Genomic DNA, 18,640 nt, shown 5'->3' with positions numbered 1-18,640 from the left:
GTAAACAGAATTCAGATTGTAATGATATAGTTATGCTACAAGGTGTACCTTTACCAAAAGCCAGGCAAGCGCTCACCTTAGTGGCTATCACATTCTCTCCTCCCTGGCCTTGCAGCAGTTTTCATTTCCATCTGCCTTCACTCACTGTCTTAATCACAACCCACCAGTTACTTGTTTGTTTTTGCTTTTTTTTTTCTTTCTCCCAGGGCATTGTCCAAGATTTTATGGTCACTTTCAAAGCTCTGTGTAATCCAATATCCTCCTACATCTATGTTCTCATTTCCTATGACACCCCCTCTCATCCTCCCTTTGTCCCTCCTGAACTTCAATAGAACCAAAAAAAAAAAAAAGTTTGTGGCAAAAGTAACATCCTCCTTCACTAATATTGACACATGCTTTCGGTATCCCTTGAAAGACCCACATTAATAGGTGTACAATCACATTTTGTGTAGGTATTTGGGTTTCAATATATGGCAACTTCATTCTTCCTAATGTCATAGATTTGACTGTGTAATGAGAGAACTTTTACACAAGTTTTAAATATATTGGGCTATAATTGGGAAACATAATTCACTTATTGTTATGATTAGATCTCTGCTTTGTTTTGATGAAGGTCGGAAATTTTGATTCAATCATTACGATACTTGAAGCAAATAGATGTTATAGTATTTTCTTAAAGAACCATAAAGCTGTTAGAATTTTTTTTTGTTGTTGTTGTTTTTCCTTACACACATTACCCTGACCTCAGTGAAATTTGAGTAACTTCAAGTAAAAAGGATGAGCTGCCTAATGTACCCTTATCCCGGACCATAAATTTCACAGATGGGACACTAAGCTCAAATTCCAGAAATTTTCCTTTTGACTTTTGAAAACCACAAAATAAGCAGCTCGCTAAAGAAATTATTTGCCATTTTTTAATAATACCACAAAGAGGAACAACATTTATATCACTAGCCATTTAATGTGTTAAATGTATTTTGCTTATAAATACTTGTGATTCTTAATTAGCTATGAAGTGCTCAAGACAAAATAGACTTGGGGAATTATTTAGTGTTTTATGCCAGAGAAAATGGGCACAAGAGTAGTATGTTCTAAGTCATTTTACATAAATCTCTATATGATTGTTTCTTCTCATTATTTTATTTATTTGGCAGTGCTAGGGTTTGAATTCAAGGTTTTTTTTAATTTGGCGGTGCGTGTTCTATTAGTTGAGCCACATGCTTAGCTGCTTTTGTTTTCATTATATTGTTGAAATAGAGTCTTTTTGCCCAGGCCAACACAGACTCAGGTCATCCTATTAATTTTTCTCACTGGGATTACTTTTTAATGCTGGGCAACACCATGCCCTGTCTTTTATATTGGTTGAGATGGGGCTGGGTGAACATACCTATGCCTGTGCTGAATTTGAACCACATTCTCTCAATTTCAGCCTCCAAAATAGCTAGGATTACATGCATGATCCCTGCCCATAGCTCTCTTTCACTCTGTGTGTGTGTGTTGCGTGCCCGCGCGAGCGCTAGTCCTACAAACCTCTTTGCTTTCACTTTACTCCTGGGAGGCTCTAGCACTTGAGCAACACCTCCATTTCCTGCTTTTGTGTGCCCAAACTGACAAATTTTACTTCCCCACCCCTCCCCCGTTTAAGTTTTTGTTTTTTTGTCTCTCATGGGGCTTGAACTCTGGGCCTATGTGCTCTTCAGCTCAGGTGCTCTGCCACTTGAGCCACAGCACACTTCCTGTTTTCTGGTGATTAATTGGAGATGGGAATCTCATGGATGATCCTGCCCAGGCTGGCTTTCAACAGTGATCCTCAGATCTCAGCCTCCTGAGTAGCTCGGATTACAGGCGTGAGCCACCAATCCCTGGCTTCCCTTTCTTTTTGTTTTTTTCATTAATCTAAATATACAGCCCAGCCGGGCGCCTTGGCTCACGTCTGTAATCCTAGCTACTCAGGAGGCTGAGATCTGAGGATCACGGTTCAAAGCCAGCCCAGCTTATCTCCAATAACCACTAGAAAACCAGAAGTGGTGCTGCGGCTCAAGCAGTAGACTGCTCACCTGGAGCTGAAGAGCGCAGGGACTGCTCCCAGGCCCAGAGTTCAAGCCACGACTGACAAAAAAAATTTTTTTAAATACGTATATATATAATAAAAAATAAATAATAATAAATCTAGACATCCACATCCAGGTGATTCAACTATTCTTTATCTCTTCATTAGGGTCCAGTTCCAGAAGTGAAATAATCAGGTTAAGTGTACAGAAAATTTTAAGATCTTTTTTATTCTATTTAAAGCATCTTCTAAATGTGTTTTCATCAAGAATTAATGTAAGTTAATTTTGTATACAATACTTTTGTATACAATACAGTAACGTTGCCAAAATAATAATTACTATTGAATTCTTTACTAATTTTCTAAAAGGAATTCACAGTTGCATCATATCATTATGACAACACTTGAATGATAAGCTTTTGCAGAAGCCAAGCTTATTATAAATATAATGTTAGTCCTTTTGGCTTCTTCACTTCCCAGATGGCATCTTTGAAAAAAAATCTTGAAATGTAAAGAAACCATATGAATAGATTCCAGTTCTCCTTGTAGTACTTAGTCTCCTTTCTCTTAACATATTTACATTTAAGTTGATAAGATTTCCCAGTGGTGTCTAAACATGGATGTAAGAAACACATTTAAAAGAGAAGTGGTACAAAATGAAAACTGCACTTCCACAAGTTAGAATGAAACTCTCCACACTTTAGGGAATTCTAAGAACACAAAAAGTGACTGTGATTTGAGTGTAAACATCTGAAAATTCATATTTGGAAAAATGTTACTTTTTTCTCACTTTGCATTATAGATCACTGATTTGTCTGTTGATTGAACTTACTTTACCAGTTTGGACTGGGGCAAAATACAAGAGTAAATTGTTCATGTTCTGGAATTTCTCATACTAACCAAGCTAGAATTTTCTCTTTTATTGTTGTATACCTTGGGAGTTAACAGGCATTCATAGTTGAATAATTATACCATGACAAGCATGTGATATCTGCCTAAACTCAAATTAAGCTCCTATTAAAAACATAATCTGCATGAAGTATGAACACATATGCTTTCTGTTTTCCTTGGTTTATACTATTAATTTTAATGATGACAAAAATGGTGAATTATGGCCCCACTGTTTGTGGGAAATGCCCAGATGAATTCAGATCCCTTAACTTAAAAAAGAAAAGCCTGTTAATCCAGCTATAAGAACTGTGTGTCCTCCTTATTATTAGGAGGGGAATGAATAAAAGTATAACATTTTCCTAAACTTGGAAACAAAGTGACTTCAAACATCTTCTGCGAATGATGTTTGAAATACGTTATTTCTTTCTTCTTGTTCCTAGTATTTTCACAGGAGACTATGAAGACCACACTAACAGCATCATCAGTCATGATCAATTCAGTTAAGAATAATTCATAAACAAACAAGTTGCATGTAAATGTATGTGCATAACAATCCTTTATGTATAGTGTATATTTCTAACTTAATAATGAGCAAATCAAGTAGAAAAGCAGGTTGGAGGATTTTCAAGTTTTATTTTTCATATTTAAGTAGTTGACAGAGGACTTGTTCAAAGAAATAGTATATGAATATGACACATCTTGATCAATGTCACTCCTTTAATTATTTTCTCCTGTCCTTCTCAATCTCACCCTTCCCTCATTTTTCTTAATTTTGTTGAATGTGTCTTGGATTTCATGACTGCATTTTCTCCCCTTCCTTTCTATAGTCATTGTCTACTCCCTCCCTTTACTTTCAAGAACCCATTCCTGGTACTTATTTTGTTAGATTGTGAGTTATCCTTTCTAAGGAATTTCATCATTTCAGTTTTTCTTTAATATGTGGAAGCTAAAATAATCTATTAATATATGCATATACATGTCAGGTTGATATCCAAGAGTATTAACTGAAATATGATAGATTTAGGGGAGGAAAGAAGGGTTTTCATCAATTCTCTATATCACTTATTCTATAAACAAATTACCTTGTTTGGCTACATACTATCTGCCTTAAGCATTTTATCTCCTGTTCTTTGTAATTTCATCTTCAAGTAAAAATAGGGTTATTTATATGGGTTATTATGTGGATATAAAAATACAGAGTATTCAGGAAACTATGGCTAATCATTACTTAACATATTTTTTTACTATTATCATAGAAAATGAATTTCTTTGTGCTATCAAAGAAAAAGGTGTATTTATGATAAATAAAATTAAAATGAAGTCAATGTTTTATATTCCTTATATTAATACATGTTGCTTCTTTTTTTTACATGTTGTTTCTTATTTAAAAGAAATGAGGAACAATTGTGTCCTCTATTTCCATTTTATAAACAAAATACATTAACACCAGATTTTTTAAGTGTTTCTAGGAAATGCACTAAATATTTAGAACAATGAGATAAAATCTAGATTTCAATATCTAGAATTAATATTTTTGTTACATCAATGGTGAAAGTCAAATAATAATTATTTGTATAATTGTATAATTTGTATAATAATTATGGGTAACTGAAAAGCCATATATAATCTGTAGAAGAGGTTATTAGTTAAAAAATAGTATAGCAGGCAGTAGACATTGAAGTCAACAAGACCAGGTGCAAACTACCACAATAGAGGTTCAGACTAGTTGGGAATCTTTTCTTTGTGTTTATATTAGATCCTACTAGAAATTCTCCAGAAAGAAATAACCAATTCAATGAAAATAAAACTAACAATGGATCTTGTATCAATGAATATTAAACACAATTATACGTTCATTAATATACCAAAATATTTTTTTTAATAACTAGAATGCATTTCTGTTAAAACCATGATTGTCTGTTTAGTTTTGTAACCAAACTTACTGAGGAAAAATCCTTTCCAAGTTGTATATATTTTCATAGCCTTCATGGCAATAACTGATTAGGAATAATAATTAATGATGCAAAATATTACAGCTTCTGAAGTTATTTTTTAGGGTCAAAACCAAACATTATAATTTTTATACATTTAAAATTATTCAAAACTACCAATTAATCTGAAAGGAAATTATTAGTGTCTTGTATGTTTAGAAATTTTACAAGTGTATATTTCCAGTTGAACTTATATTTTAACAAGTTGCATTTCAATTCATAAGATTTTACTCATAGCAACTTTTTTTGCTTATTTATATAGAAAAATAAAATTCTAATGTGATATGGCTCTAAATCAGTTAAACCTAAGGCAAGACTAATATGTGGCAATCAAGGAAGAAAATTATACCTGCTTTATTCACAAAGTATTACATTTTATATTTCTCAGAACTCCTTGACAGAGACCAGGCTTACATTTCTTTTGTATCTTCCTGCAATGTATATTGTTAAATAACTGTTTCTGACAGAGTAATTTTTTATGAAGCTTATTATTTGTAATTGCTCTTATATTCTTTTGAAAATCCAAGGACTCTTAATAGCTCTCAATTTTGAAATAACTATGGAAAATAAGATTTTATATGAACCAGGAAACCAAGTTGAAGCGACCTGATCAGCAGAGGGATGGAGGCTGAAGTTCAATCGCTGAATTTATTAAAAATAAGAGGATTCTAAATAGTAGCAACTTGAAAACAAAAAGTGAAATATGCTCTTGACATATACCCTGTATTTGTGTACTTACAAGAAAAGAAATCGGAAAAGGCAGATGTAGAAACTCAGTTACAGAATCCTAATGTGAGAAATAGAAAGCTCTGCACAGTGACTAACTGGAAATGCTTTAAATAGTTAAAGTAAGCTATATAAGACTTATTGTAGGCCGGGCGCCAGTGGCTCACACCTGTAATCCTAGCTACTCAGGAGGCTGAGATCTGAGGATCGGGGTTCAAAGCCAGCCCGGGCAGGAAAGTCCGAGGGACTCCTATCTCCAATAAACCACTAGAAAAAGGGAAGTGGGGCTGTGGCTCAAGCGGTGGAGCGCTCGCCTTGAGATGAAGAGCTGAAGGACAGCGCCCAAGCCCAGAGTTCAAGCCCTATGACCGACAAAAAAAAAAAAAGACTTATTGTTATATGACTATATAAAGTCCATAAACCCTTAGGCTTGCCCAGAACTTATCTGTATGCTTTCCTTCAATTTTCTTGAGGGGAGACTTAACAAGTGAACATCAAAGAGAATTCTGATTTAACAAAGGTTAAAAAACATGAGCTACAAAGAAGCTAAGTGACTCTACCAAGTTACCACATACATACAAAATTCCTTCACACTGCTATAATGTGCAATAAGAGCTGATTCTTCCCTCCCCAGGCTATGTCAGTAGTTTTTTACCTGTCACTAGGTTCATGTGTCTGTAAAGCTTCCCACATATCCCTGTCAGATTTGCCAAAATACTGCTTCTCTTTGATGCTGTTGCTCTCCAACTAAATTGTTAATGACACCTGAAAACAGAGTAAATTACTTAGTTGACATGAAAAACTTTCTACTGCTTGGTTCCTCCCCCAATTTACTTTTCAGTTTTCTCTTAATACATGTACATAGGCTCTATTGTCTAAAGTCAACTTTTGGCCATTACTCAAATATGAATTATATTTATTTTCTTTTCAGGGATTTTCACTAATAGCCCAAGTGGGTTGTTTGCCTCCTCTTTTCCACAGCTTTCTTCCTGAACTACCCATGAACTACCAATGCTTACTGTTTCTGATAGTTCAGGTTACATCTTACAGAGTAATTGTGGTGAGCCCATGCTGTGATTGTACTAAGATATTTGGAAACAGTTATGTTTTCAAAATTTTCCCTCATCATTTATTAGCTCTGAGCTTTAAGTGTTGTGTATACTAATAGGAGGATTATTGTAAAATTAAGTAAAATAATATACACGAATTCTTAAGACACAGTATTTAATACATATTCTATGTTAATATTTTTTAAAATGGACCAAGTGGTTCCAAGCTTTGTAATAGCTTAGTTTCCGAGCTTTGTAATTATGTAACATAATACTATTAAATATTTCTGTTTTGTTTTTCCATGCACTCTATCAATTTGATAAACACACCTTTCAATTTCAGATTCCACCTTCAAACTCATGTGATAGTTTTCTATGTATATTTACTTGTTAAATTAATACTTAGTTACATTTAATATATTTTTAAATAAATATACATATGGAAAAAACAATAAGAACTTATATATGCAGGGAATTCTATTTAGCAAGTCTTAGAACTATTTCTATTGGGTACAATTAATCAACAAAATAGCTTCATTGCCATGATGGGATGACTACATGGCACAACTATGTGAGAAGCTTTTGAAGTTCTGCAAAGGAGTAATCTGAAAACCTTAGTTCCTAGTGAAGTCAGCATTTTTAAGAAGGATATTATTTATTGACATATATTATGTAGATAAATGAACAATTATAGTACCCAATAAAACAAAGGCTAAAAAGGCATGAATGTATTTTTAGGTTAAACTGCTCATTTGTTTTTTTTTTTTTTTTAATTTTTTTTTGGGTCCGGTCATGGGGCCTGAACTCTGGGCCTGGGCACTGTCCCTCAGCTCTTCAGCTCAAGGCTAGTGCTCTACCACTTGAGCCACAGCGCCACTTCCGGCTTTTTTCTTTTTGCTTATGTGGTGCTGAGGAATCGAACCCAGGGCCTTGAGCATGCAAGGCAAGCGCTCTACCACTGAGCCACCTTCCCAGCCCTGCTCATTTGTTTTTATAGCACATTATTATGGTAACAAAACATACAACACTAAGATACTAAAAGCATAATATTTCCCAGAACTCAATCTGTAACTTGGTTTAATACTTAAAGTTTGTAAACAAATATTCATTGTATAACATTTTTCTCCACATTTGTGTCATTTTCTTAAGTTATTAACTCCTTGAGGTCAAGGATAGATCCTTGTGATATGTTTGCAGGGCTGTAATTTCTTGAAGCATCTCCTTCTCTAAATCAGTGGTCACACATTTAACTCTTTCATTCATCCTTCTATTTGTGTAAGCAATGCAGTAGGATTTTCCTCAATCAATAAATAATCGAAATACAAGAGATGAGAGAATGCATATATCTTGGAATACCACAGGTTAAGGTCAAAAAATGAGAAAGAAGAGGAAGTAAAAGGGTTTTTATGATACTGTTTGTGCTTTTTCTCCGTCGTTGTCTCTTCTTCTTCTTCTTCTTCTTCTTCTTCTTCTTCTTCTTCTTCTTCTTCTTCTTCTTCTTCTTCTTCTTCTTCTTCTTCTTCTTCTTCTTCTTCTTCTTCTTCTTCTTCTTCTTCTTCTTCTTCTTCTTCTTCTTCTTCTTCTTCTTCTTCTTCTTCTTCTTCTTCTTCCCTTCTGTCTCTGCTTTTGATTTCTGCACCCTTTGTCTTGCTTATAGGTTTATCTGATTTGGGGAGGGGAAGGGGAAGCACAGAAAGGGTGGAGCAAAGGGTGAACCAATCCAGCAGTGAAACCCACTAGACACTTTGTTGGAAATGAACTATAGAGAAGTCAGGAGGGGAAAAAAATGGGAGAGAATGAGGGAGGGGGTAACACTGTTCAAAAGGAAATGTACTCATTACTTGACTCATGTAACTGTAATCCCTCTGTACATCAGCTTTACAATAAATTTTAAAAATAAAAAAGAAAGTATAAATATACTGCTGTACATGCATCTATTTTCCTTGCTGGAAAATCAATGCATCCAATAAACTGTGTATCCAGCCTAACCTTGGATAAGAGATAAATATCTACCTGAATAAATGATGGAAATGTGAATATGAAGAAGAATGATACACAGAAATATGTGTTTGTAATGCACTAAATTCTTTTTTCAATAAAAAATAGTTTGCAATATCATCTCTTATTGAAGTCATTATAATTTTCTCACTATGCTTGTGACATGTTGTGCAAATATCTGTTCTTGGAAGTCTAGTTAGTGATTGACAACTCAACATCATGGTGTTAAGGAAAAAAAAAGATTAAGAATTCAAAGCCATGTTGCCTAAAGAAATTCTATGCCACTTGAAATGCTCAATATTTGCCTCTTTACAATACTGTAATCACAAGCTACTTGCCAGTATTGAATATTTGAAATGTAACTAATGCAACTGAAGAATTGGTGATTTCCTTTTAATTGAGTTGCATTAAATAGTGTTGTGACTGATTGCTATCTAGTATTTCACTCTGTAAATCTAGTCTCCCTTTAAGGAAAAGAAAATTCCAGATGAATTTGATACTCACCAGGATCTCCTTTGGTCAAAGTGTAGTATACTACTCTATTTCCTGTGATATCCTATTGCATTCTTTCTTTGATGAAGCCAGTAGATTTGCCCTGCGCAGCCATTGCCTATTTTGTTAATTACCATTTGCACAAAAGGACACTAATAAATTATATCGGCAGAAACCTCTAATGACTTCTCCTAGGAAATGGCTTTCAATTTAATCTTTAAAATAAGCAAGGTCAACCTGGGGTTGGAGACCCAGGGTGAATGAGGGAGTAAAAATGAGCTTCAGAAAAAGATCAGGAGGAAAAGCAGGATGAAGGAATATTTAATTATTTAGAAAACTTGCACTGAATATCTTTTGTAAGAAGGAGGAAAATGAAATTTGAATAGCTCTAAACACATACATTGTTTAAATGTTATCCCAAATACTGCCTTTTACATAATTTTGTGTAACTTCCCTTTGCAAATGTTCATTCTATCTCATATATGTAGGGTTTTATTTTATTCCATTTTTAAAATGTCATTTATGTTTTAACCATTAAATAAAATAACTTAAATTACAGCATTGTTGCCAAAATTTATTGCTTAGACAGGATTGAGATTTAAGAAATTTATTGCCATGAAGTCACCAATGGTTTATAATTTATAAGACTTTGGATTAGACATTAGCACAGTTATTATTTCCTCTAATGCCTTACCTCACCAGTTAATAACATTCAGGAAATCCAAAAGACAAAGGGGAAAGAGTAGTCTTGAAAGCTAAAAATAGTCGTTGAAAACTGATGCAATCATGCAATAAAATATGGCACAATAACTTACATGATATGTTCATGGTATCTGCTAAAGCAATTAGAGTTCATGAAGTTAGAATTTTGTTCCTGTATTACTACTATAAATGAAAACTGTTTCAGACCAAGTAAGGCATATAAACTGTATGGTTTATTGTATAAGTGGGTCCTAGGATTTTTAGTCTTAATGTTTTCATATGTGATCTATTTAACATTCTCCTAAGGCAGAGAATCATTGAGTAGCAATCAAATTTCAAAATACTTTTCAAGCAGTGCCAGTGACCTGTAGGATTTAGTCCATATGAAAACAGAGTATTAATATGCAGTAAGGTTAAGTCATAGTAAGTGAGTACCTTCACACATCTTGATCTTTGGAAAGCAAAAGCATCAACACTGAAGTTTCTATCATCAACAGTAAATGTATCTTGTACTAAAGGTACATGATAAAAGAGGTCTCTTTTTAATTTTTTTACACATAATGCAAAATTTTAAGAAATTCCAAGTTAAATGCATGAATGGATTGGCAGTTACAGTGATTTTAAATCACATATTGATAAGATCGGTATGTTTATATACTTATTTTAAAAGAAAATCACATATTCTGAAATTTAATATTTTATTCTAATTGAATAAAACCTAAAGTTATGAAAATATTTGAAGAAAACTTCTCAATTAGTCTTTTGTGCAGCTATTGGAAAGACCCTCAATGCCTTATGGAAGGTAGAAGCATCTACATATATTTTGAACATCCATATATCTTTTTCAATTTTATTGTTAAGGGTGATGTACAGAGGGATTGCACTTACATGAGTAAGGTAATGAGTACATTTCTTGTTGAACATTGTTAGCCTCTCACTCTTTTCTCTCACTTTGCTTCACTCCCACTGCCCTCCCTCCCAAGTTGTAAAGTTCATTTCCAACATAGTGTCTTGTGAATATCACTGTTGCATTGGTTTGCCCTCTGTCGTTTGTCTCACCATTTTTTTGTTCTCCTTCCTTTCCCCAGATCAGCTAAATATATATACAATTTTTGCTCATGGATGCAAAGGCAGGCATTCCTAGTGTGGGAGAAGAGATTTTAATCACAGAGAATGATTTCACTATAAAAATATAGTAACAATGCAAAATTGAAAACCCAAGTGAAGATTTTGTGTGTGTGTGTGAAAATACCGTACAGAGGGGTTACAATTACATGGGCAAGGTAATGAGTACGGTTCTTATCAAATATTGTTGCCTCCTCCTTTGTTTACCTTACCATCCCTGCCCATCTCCCACCCCACCCATTCTTCGCCCTTCTCCACCACCCCCCCCAGCCACGCCGCTCCAAAGTTGTAAAGTTCGTTTTTCAACCTAAAGATTTGTTTTTTCCCTTCCCCTCCCCAAATTATTCCAACATCAAATACAGTGAAAACAAGGGTTATACCGTGGGGGAGGGACATACAAAGCAACAAAGAAATCATCTTATAAATATCTTAGAAATAATAGCAAGAAAGAAAAGAAAACATTTGGGTCCTTATCTTGGGGTTCATTTCACCTAACATTAACTTATCTGACCATTTCTGCTTGTCTCAGACATATACTAGTTATTGCAAATAAGGGAAACCATGGGACCTGTGTTTCTTTGGGCCTGGCTTACTTCACTTAATATAATTTTTTCCAAGTCTTTCCATTTCCTAACAAATGGGGCAATGTCATTCTTTCTGATGGAGGCCTAGAATTCCATTGTGTATATATACCACATTTTCTTGATCCATTCATCTACTGAGGGGCATCTGGGTTGGTTCCATATCTTAGCTATGGTAAATAATGCTGCAATAAACATAGTTGTGCTGGTAGCTTTAGTATGGTCTTGTTTGTGATTATTTGAGTAAATACCCCAAAGTGGGATTGCTGGGTCATAGGGGAGCTCTATGTGGAGTCTTTTGAGGAACCTCCATACTACTTTCCAAAGTGGTTGAACAAGTTTACACTCCCACCAAAAATGCAGTAGGGTTCCCTTCTGTCCACATCCCCTCCAGCATCTGTTGTTATTAGATTTTTGAGGGCATAATAAGTTCATTGTTATTACCATATATTGTGTTATTACATTTTCATGTCCGCTATAAGACTTTCTTACCTTATTGCACTTGGGGAGTCTGAGATTTTAGGGAATTTCAAGAATTGCCTGAGGCCCAAAAAAAATTAAAGGCAGAAAGAGGGAGCACTACCTCACTCTTCTGTCCAGTTTCAACATCCCTGGACTCCAAAGTTGCTTGCAATAAATATGAAGTGTACACTAAAACATTGTGTTTTAAAATGTTATTTACCTTTTGAATGCAAACATCAAATCACAATTATTTTGACTATCTTATGTCACTGAGCTAGGAAGAATAATCAATTTGTTTTGCCCCTTTGTATAATCATATAAAATATGAATTTACATGATATACAATGAGATATTATGGTAAGAGTTACATTTAGAGTAAAAAGATTGTGTATCAGTTAAAAAGGGGTGACTCACTTAGTATATATTTTTGGAGTTCAACAAAAATGAGGAAAGGTTTGAGGATATTGCCTGACACCATGACAAAGGCTAGTTTTTCATCTTCTCTTGAACCATAACTGGTATGCTTAACCTCTCTTCCTATGAAGTCTAATCCTGTACCTTGTAAATCATGTACTACATGAAACTGGAAGTACTTCTCATTTGTCATGACAATGTGTGTTTAACTTGGCTATCAGATCCCAGATATTAAGTGTCACATGCTTTGAGAGAACAACTCCTATTTGTCAGTGTTACAAAACATTTCATGAGAATTAAAAAATGGTATTTTTACAATATTCTCTACCATATTGACATTACATTTATTTCCTTTGTTCTCTAACCCACAGCAAATAAGTATATGTGAATTTTAATCATAATTACCAGGGTTGTGGTAGAAAAGTATATTTTCATTGCTAGGGACATCTAATTACTAAATAGAGAATCGATGCAATGAAAAAGTAGACTTGATAATTCCCACTCACAGTAATAAAACTCAAGAACTCTTGGTTTGCTTCCTTTTTTGCTTTCCTCCCTAATTCAAATGAATTTTAAGATTCATAACTTGAAATCCTGCCATTAGCTCCATCAGAAATATTAAATGTTAAATAAAGTGATCTTTACTGACCATAAAATGAATGTCATTTACTATTCTAAGATAGAGAATACTTTTATGTGAATAGCAGAGAAATTGCCAAAAAAGCTATTTTATTTCCGACTATAGACAAGTTAATGTGCTACTGGAAAAAGCATACATATTCTGCCTTAATTAATTCCCAGAGCTCCTGGATCTGAAAAGAATGCTCAGAAATGATGCCAAAGTTATTCCACTGTTACATATAAGTTGAGGTAGTTACATTTATAGGCTATATACAGATTATAGAATTTCAGCAAGGCTTCAGGCAGGAATGCACTTCATTGAAGATTGGGGTGTCATGCTTTCCTGCACACATACCAGCTCAGAACTTGAACGAACATTTTAAAAAAAATTTTAGAACATGAACATTTTCATATGTAATCAGAAGTCCATTCCTGTCTCCACAAACTGGGGCAGAGGAGAATTGCCTGTTCTGTTGATGTAACCTCAAGGCATACCCCCTTAATATATAATCTAATATTTCTCTCTTAGACAGAGGAGGAAGAACTTCAGACATCTTACATGTTGTTTATCTATCCAAAAATTTCATGAGTAGCACCATGTATAAAGGACAAAGTATGGGATGACTCTTTGAACATTTTTAGTGGAAATCACACACAGAAGAGTACAAGAGTTGATTCCCCTTTTTCTCTTCTATCTAGAAAAACAAAAAGACACACTCCTTTACATCTAAAATTATTTCAAAAGTCACTATGATACATCTTGGTATAACTATTTAGGAAATAGATTAATTCTAGCTATGACATATTTTGCTCTTTAAATTTTGGGTCAACAACATTACCTACAACATGCTAAAAGGCACTAAAAGCTAAAAAAGCAAGGAGTTCTTTGGTTAGATCCACTTCTTTTAAATCACTTAATGTATTTTGTGGTCTCTAAAGTTTGTACAAGCTAATGCACTCTCTAAGTGATATGATGGAAATATCCCTTTTTTGTGAACAAACGAAAAATGACTTCTTTTGTTTTAATCTACAGGACAACATTTTTAAACTTGAGGACTCACATTTTGAAAATGGCCGTGGGAAGAGTCCTTATGACCCTAAACTTTTGACAGCATCTCTTCTAATAGGTATGTAGACAATAATTAATCAAAATAATTAATCTCTTTTAAACAGTAACATATTATGTGTTATATTTATCTGTCTAGATTTTCTATTATTAATCACTAACCATTTCATGAGTAGAATATCAGAAGTGATATATTTGAATATTTGAAGGTAGAAAAAAATACTAAATGCTGTTTTGACATTGCACTAACTTATCTTATTCTTTTTTATCAAAATAATTTAATAATATCTTTAAAATAGCTCTAGCAGTATGCATCCTTATTTGAACTTTAATATTTAACATTATAAGAAATTTCTCTTGATTTTCACTTGAGAGATAAAAAGTACTTAATGATTTTAAAACTGACATTTATTCTCATCTATAAATTGTGGTCTGAGATCTATCAATTTCTCAACATCTGGACGAATTTATCAGTACAGTCATTGTAAGTAGTGTAAAAGTTAACTAAACCTTGACTGTGATATATTAGTCAGCTTATTCTGATGTCCTATTAAATAGATTGGATGAAGGAATGCTTTTTGTCTTCACCTTTTGTGAGGCCTCTCATTTTTGTTTTGTTTTTTGTTTTGTTTTTTCTTGAAATGCAGCACAGTATGTTTTTGTGATTCCTTCTAGGTGTTTCTCTCACCATCATTTCTTATTTACAAGTTTTTCTTTTCCTTTTTTCCCTAAGCAATGCAGATTTTGAAAGATAGATGTAGGAAAATATTATATGTAGAAGTAAAAGTGGAATACTTTAATCTGCATTGCAAGTATTTTTACAAATCCTTTCAATCATCTCCACAATGGGATTCTCTAATAGACAAAAACTAATAAATCTAATAAAAAAACTAATAAACTAATAAACTAATAACTTATTCATCTTCCTTTTGTCTTCTTCCTTCTTGCCTCTCTTCATCCTTTCTTTCTTCTCCTCCTACCTTCCCTATTTCCTTTCCTCCCTCCTTCTCCCTTGTTCCCTGATTCCCTCATTCATCCCCTCCTTTCTTTCATCCCTTCTTCTGCTCTTCCTCCTTCCCACCTCCTCACTTTTTCCCTTTCTCTGTTCCCCATCCTTCCTTCCCTCCCCTTATTCTCTCCTTTCCTTCTTTCTTTCCTTTCTCTCTTCCTCCCTCCCTGTCTCCCATTTCTCCTCTTCTCTCCTTCTCTTTCTCTTTCCCCCATTCCTTCTCTCACCTCTCCTTCCCTCCTTTCTTTTTTCCTCTCTCTATAAAACATAGAAAATCATTTGATAGCACAATAAAAATGATGGTAATTTGTTCTCAAATTTCTAATTGAATTTTCAATAATACATCTAGATTTTAAGAAAGCAAATTTGTTATTATCTGCTTTGTAATAAATTTATAAACTTTCCATTTTTATTCATGTATTAATAAGTTTGTTTTCTACTCAAACAACAAAACATACTAATCATGTAGACAGCTAGATTAACTATGAAGTTATACTTTTCTACTATTGTTTAGTGTTTACTACTAATCCATGTTCCATTAAGAACAAAAGCATTGCAGCCTAAGATATCTTCTCTATTGCTTTTCAAATGCATATAATTTCATTCCATTTGATCCATTTATACAGCATTTAGACAAAACTTTAAGACCTGTAGGAATTCAACACACTTAGCACACTTATAATTTCCTTATTCATAGGTAAACTAGTGATTATATGTGGATGCCTTCCTCAAAAGTAATGCAGACATTTGAAAGTTGTCTTAAACAAAAGGGAGGAGCCATGCATTGTTCCAACTTGCAACCCATACTTATTTAAATTGCACAGTGAATAAAAAAGTTAGGTATTATTCAAAACGCAAAACACAGTCTGTAAAAGTGAGCCTCCAGCAGCTTTAGTTTGTGGTATGTTTCACAGTTGGGATTGGTTTGATTATTTATTTTAATATTCCATTGAGGGAAGATGATGACAAGTAGGCATTACCTAGTTCCTATGGTATGCAACCACACAAAGTCCACAAACAATATAGTTTAGAGGTTATATTAGAATTTATTTGAAAAGGCTATATAGGCTTATGAAAAGGAAAAGAACATGAAGGAATTACAGTGAGCCAAGGAGGGGAAATGTGGCTGAGAAAGAACTATAGACATTTCAGAAAAGCAAGCTTCTCATAAAGTTCAGACCGAATAAACCTTATATAGTAAAATAATTTAGTAGCTTTCAAAGACATAAAGTGCTTGTGGATAAGACTGGAAAACTTAAATTCTTAAATCAATTAACCAGAAGAACACAGAATAAGAAACAACTCCTCTTACAGCTAATAAAATTGCAGAATCCCTGCAACACTTTTGACTCAAGAGTTTTAACTCACTTTACAAAGTTGTTTCCTTCATAACCATGTTATAAATTTTGCTTTTCACAGAACATTTAATTCCTTGCTTTGGGTTTTTCTTGGCATTTTGTGTTATACTGCCTTAGGTAGAATGCTCACTAGTTTAATGGGCTTTTGAACATAAATAATTTCTATCATGTTTTCCAAACAATGCTATTTACCAAGGGTAACAACAACCATCTATGAAATATACAGGCAGTAAGTACTTTATACTTCAGAAATAAATACTAGGATATCCGATCTTCTCACATAATTTGAATATATCCTCTTTATCTCAGCCTGTAAGAGAGAAAAACAATGTAGGTGGTTTCAGGCTTAGTTCACCAGCACTGGGAAATAAAATTCCAAGTTTGGTTCAGATCATCTCTAAAGTGGCAAGATGGATTCTGGCAATATGTACTTTTTATACTACCATCTCCAAGACAAAGCAATTTCAGCCAACAGAAAATTATAAAACTATATGCCAGCTTAAAAAAATAATTTATTGCAGGGCTTCCATGACTTACGCCTCTAATCCTAGCTACTCAAGAGGCTGAGATCTGAGAATCCAGGTTCAAAACCAGCCCAGGCAGGAAAGTTTGTGAGACTCTAATCTGCAATAAACCACCAGAAAACCGAAAGTTGCTCTGTGGCTCTACTTCACTAAATTATCGTGATTTAATATAATCTCTTTCCAAAATGCTTGTTTGTTTGTTTGTTTTGTATTTTTGTCAGTCGTGGGGCTTGAACTCTGGGCCTGGGTGCTGTCCCTCAGCTCTTCAGCTCAAGGCAAACACTCTACCACTTGAGCCACAGCACCACTTTCAGTTTTCTGGTAGTTTTTTTAAAAGAAGAGTCTCAAGGACTTTCCTGCAGGGCTGGCTTTGAACCATGATCCTCAGATCTCAGCCTCCTGAGTAGCTGGGATTACAGACGTGAGCCATCAGCACCCGGATGCTTTTTTTTGTTGTTTTGGTAATTTTTTGTTGTTGTTGTTGTTTTAATTAACCAGAGATAACACGTTTTCTCTCCCTCGTAAACATAATCCCTAAATTCCCACATCCTTACATATGCCTTAGGTGTCTCAGATCCTCTTTAAGAAATGTACTAATTATCTTGCCCATGTAATTGTAACCCCTCTATATGGTATTTTCACAATAAAAAAAAAACTTGATTTTTACCAATCACTTTAGTAAGGATCATTTTGTCACAGGAAATTTTCTGGAATTTATTCTTTAAGATATTTATAATTTCTTTACATGCTTTTTTTTTTGTATCAGTATGAGAGCTTGGACTCAAAGCCTGGACCTTTCACGTTAGCATTTTGTACTCAAAGCACTGGAGACACACCTTCACCTCTGGCTTTTGCTTATTAATTGGCTATAAGAGTCTCAATTGGGGCTGGGAAGGTAGCTCAGTGGTAGAGCGTTTGCCTTGCAAGGCCCTGGGTTCGATTCCTCAGCACCACATAAGCAAAAAGAAAAAAGCCGGAAGTGGCGATGCGGCTCAAGTGGTAGAGCGCTAGCCTTGTGCTGAAGAGCTGAGGGATTGCACCCAGGCCCAGAGTTCAAGCCCAATGACCGGACCCCCCAAAAAAAAGTCTCAATCATTTTTCTGCACAGTCTAGCTTTGAATCTTCATCCTCAAATTTCAGCCTCTTGAGTAGCTAGGATTACAGTTGTTTGCCACTAGTTGCTAGCTAATATTTTTATGGCTCAGGGATTTCTTGATACCAAATAGCAGTCACTCCCCTGCTCAGAATAAATGCCAGCTGCAAAGGGAACACAGGACTAAAATCTAGTATCTTTCACATGAAGTAAATACCAGCTCACATTTTCATGATGTGAAAGGAATAGTCAACTTCAGAGTAATTTTATTTCCTCATTGAAATCTTTTCCAGGCAATGCAGCACTAATAGCTTAGCAATATTCCATTATTATGTGATATTATTGAGATCTATTTCAAAGACCTGGGATTTTTGTTAAGGTTTTAACTTCAAGCTGGAATTCTGTCTTGCACCTAGAAAGAACATAATTTGACACTAAAATGCTCTCACTGGGTTTTTAGAAAAAGCTGGGTCCTTCCTAAATTAATT

The 18,640-nt window shown here is 34.2% G+C and overlaps 1 protein-coding gene across 3 annotated transcripts in view; it reads left to right on the top strand.

Annotated features, from left to right (window-relative positions):
• The window catches only part of Sema3a (semaphorin 3A), a 318,416-nt gene that overhangs the window by 204,881 nt on the left and 94,895 nt on the right, over window positions 1–18,640 (top strand). For all 3 annotated transcript variants that reach the window (XM_069996371.1, XM_069996370.1, XM_069996372.1), the window contains one exon: window positions 14,136–14,229. In XM_069996371.1, coding sequence (XP_069852472.1) covers window positions 14,136–14,229 — 94 coding nt within the window. The remainder of the gene's footprint in view (window positions 1–14,135; window positions 14,230–18,640) is intronic.

Source organism: Dipodomys merriami, unplaced genomic scaffold, assembly GCF_024711535.1.
Source record: "Dipodomys merriami isolate MVZ:Mamm:240054 unplaced genomic scaffold, mDipMer1.0.p SCAF_5, whole genome shotgun sequence".
Taxonomy (NCBI): domain Eukaryota; kingdom Metazoa; phylum Chordata; class Mammalia; order Rodentia; family Heteromyidae; genus Dipodomys; species Dipodomys merriami.
Note: the sequence above shows the minus strand (reverse complement) of the source record. Positions and strands in the feature narration are given on the sequence as shown.